The following is a 6,236-nucleotide window of genomic DNA, read 5'->3' on the forward strand; positions in this document are numbered from 1 at the left end:
AGCTGAGTATCAGCTTCTAAACGATGTCATCGGTCGAAGCATCTTGGGTAGGGATGTCACAAACACTTATTGTGCTGCGGTTTTTAACATGATGTCTGCCATAACCACGGGTACGCCAATAAACTGGTCAAGGGTGCTGTTCGACGTCCTAATCTGCATGATCGACATTCGTCAAACCGGTCTCATTCCCCAGATAAGCTGCCTACTTTTGGAGTTTGGAGTTCCACTCTGTCCGGGCGAAGGGTTAAACCAGGCCCAGGTAATCACCAAAGAGGTAACCGACTCATTCTATGAGCGGTTTGAGAAAGCTTGGAAGAGGAGGAACCGCCACATCAACTCCAACGGCCGCGCCAACTCCAACGGATACTAAGTCACTCCTTCCTACAACCGGTCATTTTGCTGTATGCACCGGTTGTATCTTTGTTCAACTCTTTTATGATAATTTCGGCTTGGTTTATGCTATCTTCGATTTCAATCGGTTACTTTTCGATCTCTTATAGCATCCGTCATTAATGAAAAGTAACATTCAATTAATGTAGTAACTCCCAACTACATGAGTAATTACTAACCAACTAACTTGGTTACTTTTGAACTAGATTCTTACCTCAAGCTCCGCAACCGGTCAAAAGTAACCTCTTCCCAATACGTTTTGGAAACATAAATATTCTCTTCATTAATAAGACAAAACTGATCTTCAACATTAAATGCTGATATTTTCCCTCTAAATCCAGATCTATATAAGGAACCACCCCTAATCAACTTAACACATCTCAAAACAAAAATTTCTTGAACTCTCTCACTCTTAGCAAAGTTTGAATCATGCCGAGTCGAACTTTAGGAAACTTCTTGAGCATCGATTTCGATTCCTGTATGGAACATTGGGATCTGGAAACCAAGGAGGTCATGTTTGAATCCCTCATTAACACCGGTCTTCACACCTTTCTCGAAGAATCCGGTCCCATACTTCTTTCAGATATCAAGACCTTCTTCTGAAGTTCCTGTATAAGAGGAAACTACATTGTTTCCACAATGAGAGATCACACCTTCTAGCTGGATGAAGCCGAATTTGCTCAAATGTTCAACCTGCCCACAGAAGGGTTTTCCGACTTCCCAACCCGGGTGGGAAGTGCTGCAACCGATTACTCCGAATTTTTCTCCGGAACCGATGTACCGGTGGAAAACTACAGGTTAAAAACCCGCCTTTCCCACCACATCCAACTCCTCCATGAGATTGTTAACCGATCCATCATCTGCCAATCTCCTAATCAACGCTACTCGAAAAGAATGTTTGACATGATGACCTACATTGTTAGCAATACGCCTATCAATTGGTCATCGGTCATTTTCCAAAATCTGAAAACTATGGTGCTGACCAAGAAAGGTCTCAGATATGCTCCTCATATAAGTCGACTCATTCTCAAATATCGTCCAGAATTTGGACCGGGCACACGGGCGTCTCCTTCGAACATTCTTGATATGGATGGGGTGGAAGAAAAGCTTTCTAGGGTAGTTATTACATAAGTTGTATCTTTATTTCTTATGTATTTCTAAACCGATCCATGTATCGGTTTCTATCCAGTACTCTTTCTTCAATAAAATTCTATTTCAGTTTAAAAAATAACGGGGTCAAAAGTTGCAAAATCAGAACACCCATCTAACTAACCGATAAATCACTTCGTCTTCGTTGAAAAATCCGATCAAAGTCAAAAAACCGCATCATCGCGGTTAATAAATTACATCACTTCATAAACGGTTAACCGCTTCATCAAAGCCAAAATCAAAAGACCACTCAAAATCTTTGGAGGGAAATTTCCCGCCCAAAAGACTCCCGCTCAAATTTCCCGCTTTGATTTCCCGCTTTGATTTCCCGCCGATCTTTTCCCGCCTTCGGCTTGCCGCCCATTGTTTGTCGCCCATTGTTTGCCGCCCAAATGCACTTGGAGGGAAAATTCCCGCCTAAAGGTGATGGGACGGTTTGCGACGGTTGGGATTCCAAACCGCAACTATAAATAAAGTCCTTGGCCATTTTATTTCATTCTTACGCGAAACGGCTTTCTCTCTCTAGCTCTCAACTTTCTCAAACTCTCTCAAAACAGCTCTCTTGCTCTCTCGATTCAATAATCAACAATGGGTCACGATTCTGCACTATTCAAACATATCGTCCAGGTCAACTTTGAAGAAATCCGAGCAAACGGTTCGGCTCCGGCAAAGCAAGTCTTATCCCGGATCTCCGAGTCCAGACTCGAATACTTCTTAGGCGGTCCGTTCATTCTATACCGGGAAGCGGTGGAGGAATTTTTCCAAACCGCATCTCTCGCCGAAAGAACAATAACCTCAACCGTCAAGGGTCAGCAGCTAGAATTGACAGAAGAGTCAGTTGCTGATATACTACGCCAGCCATCAGAAGGAACCAACCTCCCGGCGACCTTAGATCAAGAGACTTTCGAAGCGGCTTGCCAAGTTCTTTCGGAAACTAAGGTTCCTATCGGGGTCTCCGGAAAGAAAACAAGTCTTCGACCGGAGTACAGACCGCTATGTGATATCTTCACAAAATCGGTCCAGGCAAGAGGGGGAAACTATGATAGTCTCACCCGGGCGAAAATCGAGATGCTTGTCGGTTTAGTAAACGGCATCAGAATAAACTGGGCGAAAGTCATTTTCAATAACTTCTGTGAAATGGTGAAATCGGATTCCACCCGGTCATGGGGATACGCCATCCCACTTGGGAAGATTATGCTCCACTACAACATCAACACCGGTCCTGGTGTTCTTCTTTCGTCAAGCAAAATCATAAGGTCCCGCCAATTCACGGACAGGAAAAGCAAAAAGAAGACCTCCGGTTCTACATGTGGCAGAAGGAAGAAGGTAGGCGCTAAGAAAATAGCTCCGGTAAAAGAGAAATCCGGAAGCAAGAAAGATAAACAACCGATCGAATCTACTGATCCGCGGTCCGAAACACCCAATGAGGACGATTTGGCCTCTAACTCTGACCGAACAAATTCCCACAATATCGAAGAAGATCAGTCCGGTAAAGGGGAAGACCAGATAAGCGAGAATCAATCGACCAGTCTTGACAATGCTGATACCGGTGCAGACGGCCCTAGGGAAGAAGATGTTCACGCTAACGACAATACCCAGGAGATGGCCGAAAATATTGTGAGCAGAATCATGGAAGAAATCAACCAGCATGGTCGCGAGGCGTCCGAAGTATTATGTCAATGGATCCGACACCGACATCATCTATTTTACAAAGACATGCTACCGGGTCTATCCGTTGGACAAAAATTCGAAAGATTGATGGAGATGGAGGAGGAAGTCATCATCTTCATAAAGGCTAAGGATGCCAAAACCGCCTTAGACCGATACGCATTAATAGAACCTCGTGCTCGGTTAATAAAACTCACCGAACACATTCAATGCCTTAGAAAAAAGCACACTCCGGAAACACCGAACTCCCAACTACAACTCTTGGTGTTGGAGTTGCTTGCGGTCAAGGAAAGGGAGCTGACCGATGAAGTGGCGCAGCTTGAAGCGCTGCCCTAACGACAAGAAACGACGAACTCACAGTCTCCTAGGGATGATGGCGGTCAGACCCCGGTCGATGAAGTGGTAGTCTCTCCTCCAACGGATCACACTGTCAACATGACCGAAGAAAGGACAGAGACGCCCCTCACCGACACACGAGCATCTGCTCCACCCGGGGATTCAAAACCGGCCATTACGGAAAAGAAGGTCATATCTATCATCAAAGAATTTGCCAACGACGTGGTTCGACCTTGGAAGAAGAAAATTAAGAAAAACGCGGTCCAAGCGGTCAAGATAGCCGAGACAACAAGGGATGATCTTGGCGAGGCGGTCAAGCGGATCACGTCGGTCGAAACCAACTACGGTAATGTCGATGTAATGTACGACGCTCATCTTAAGCGAACAATGGCCTTGGAGGATATGACTCCAAAGTTGGTGGATGACCTCGAGTCGGTCAGCCAAAGGGTAGCAAAGATGGAACGGTCTCAAGAAAAGACCGAGCAACGGCTGACAAAGGTCGATGAGGACCTGGAGCGGTCAAGTGCCCAAGCCGGTTCAACACTCGACAGGGTCATAAGTCTTGAAGAAAAGAATGCAAGTCTTGAGGAAAGGAACACCAAGCTTGAGGCTGACCTCAAGGCAGTCACCGAACAAGTGACTGAGTTAATAAAGGCCAAACTTGCTGCGGATAAGGCAATTGAGGAGGCGAATGCCCTCGCGGCTCGGCAACTTCAAGATGCGCTGGACGAGGAGACACGGAAAAAGAAGGAGGCTGCATGGTTTGATCCGAACATAGCCGAGAACATACGAAAATTAACGGCCAAAAATCCGGAACTCGCAAAAACAATAGCGGCAACACAAGACGAAGATGCTAAGCGGCTACAAGCTCAGAAACAATTGTACAAGGATTATGCCAAGATTCACAAGAAGTCCCAAGCGGTTGTCTCCTCATCGGCTCCGGGCACACGAAAAAGGAAAGCTCCTTCAAAGAAGGAGCAAGTCAACATACTGCTAAACAGAATCACCGAGACAGTTGTTGACCCTCCGCTCAACCCGGCTTTGCACACCGAGGATGATTTCGAAGAAGATGATCAGCCACAACTCACAAGACAGCGAGTTTTAGATGCAATTCCAATCAGAACGATCGGTCAGCCGCTATCTCCTCAAACCCTAAACCCTAAACCCTAAACCGTTGGCACATTTCACCTATAAAAGAAGGAGCTGAAGAGGAGTAAAGGTGGGATACAAGGGATTTTAAGAGGGTTACAAGTTCTGAATTTTCATACATTGTGCTCTATCTTTAGAAAGCTTAAATCGCTTATTTGAAGTGTATTCTACAATTTCGGTTAAAATTGTACGAGTGTTATCGAGCAGGAAATAAGTCTCGATCGGATTGTTTGTATTCCTTAGTGAATATCCTTCTCGCAGTTTCGAGAGGAAGGGGTGACGTAGGAGCTTTATCTCCAAACATCCATAAAATTTGTCTTGTTACTTGCTTTTTGCTTACTTTACTTTATTACCGATCTGCACTAACCGCTTCGACCGACTCTACATTACCTAAACCGAATTACTAAGATCCAAAATCGACCCAGCAACTTCCAAACATGTCTTATCCAAATCCGGTTCTGCCCCTCTCGTGAGTGTTCTGCTTCAACCTGAAACAAACCTCTTCCGCGCTTGAACCTGGTTCAAGGGTTTGTGACAGTTTGTATAGTATTGAAACCCCGGTATTAATCTCTAACCGGATTAATAACCACCCTTTGAGTGAAACGCGATAACCGGCCAACCCCGGTCCCCCAGCCGCGACCTAGATCCTAACAAGACGTCTGCTCATCTCGAGACATTTACTCAGACGTCTTCCTACGCTTCCTTAGTTTTACCTGTGCATTAAACATTTATAGGACTTAGTTTTATTTAATCACATCACCAAAACTATGACGCATCATCAAAACTGTGTCTTAATTAATTATTCTAATCTCAATTAAAACATTTCTCTTAATTAATTGATTTTCTTCTAATCTTAATTCCCTCTTATTCATTCTTTAACTTAATCTAATAATTTCCCTTTATCTAACAAATTATTTTCACACAAGTCATTGCATATGTTAATGATATAACAAGAAGAAATTGGAAAGCCCTAAAAGAAATTTTCTTAAGTTAAACTATGTCTCAATTAATGCAATTGAGACGACTTCAAATCCAAACTTTCAGAAAAGGTAACTCAAGTGTTCAAGAATATCTTCAGAAGATGAAATCGAAAACTTATGCCTTGGTTATGGCTGGCCATAAGGTTATGAATCTTGATCTTGTTCTTTCTATTCTTGGAGGTTTGGGATTAGGATTTGAATCAATCGTTGTGTCGGTCTCCATAAGACAAGAACCCGTAAACATCAATGAACTTACGGAACTTCTTCTTACGCACGAGCAACATCTTCTTTCTTCATACCCAACAAAATAACTTTTCTCTAACGTCGCATATGAAATAAATCTACAGGGAAATCAGAATAATCGCCAAAATGGAGGTCGTAGCACTTTATGTTCATATTCATCATATTTATTCGGACAAAAAGAAAAATATAGTAACTGGAATTGATTAAAAAGTGGGTATTCTAACAGTAGTAGATATTATTCAAACAAGATTGTTCCAAAATACAAATCGTAATAGCAGTAATCCTCCTAAATGTATCACTTGCAATAGATTAGGATATACT

At 43.3% G+C, this 6,236-nt stretch overlaps 1 protein-coding gene across 1 annotated transcript; it reads left to right on the forward strand.

The window, feature by feature from the left end:
* The first annotated feature begins 3,642 nt into the window (after positions 1–3,642).
* Positions 3,643–4,713, forward strand: LOC124913196 (kinesin-like protein KIN-14D). Its single transcript, XM_047453799.1, has one exon. It carries the CDS (start codon positions 3,643–3,645, stop codon positions 4,711–4,713), a length of 1,071 nt encoding a protein of 356 aa, XP_047309755.1.
* The last annotated feature ends 1,523 nt before the right edge of the window (positions 4,714–6,236 follow it).

Source organism: Impatiens glandulifera, chromosome 8, assembly GCF_907164915.1.
Source record: "Impatiens glandulifera chromosome 8, dImpGla2.1, whole genome shotgun sequence".
NCBI lineage: Eukaryota > Viridiplantae > Streptophyta > Magnoliopsida > Ericales > Balsaminaceae > Impatiens > Impatiens glandulifera.

Coding starts and splice junctions, on each gene's coding strand:
- LOC124913196 (XM_047453799.1), top strand. CDS start 3,643: ATGACCGAAGAAAGGACAGAGACGCCCCTCACCGACACACGAGCATCT.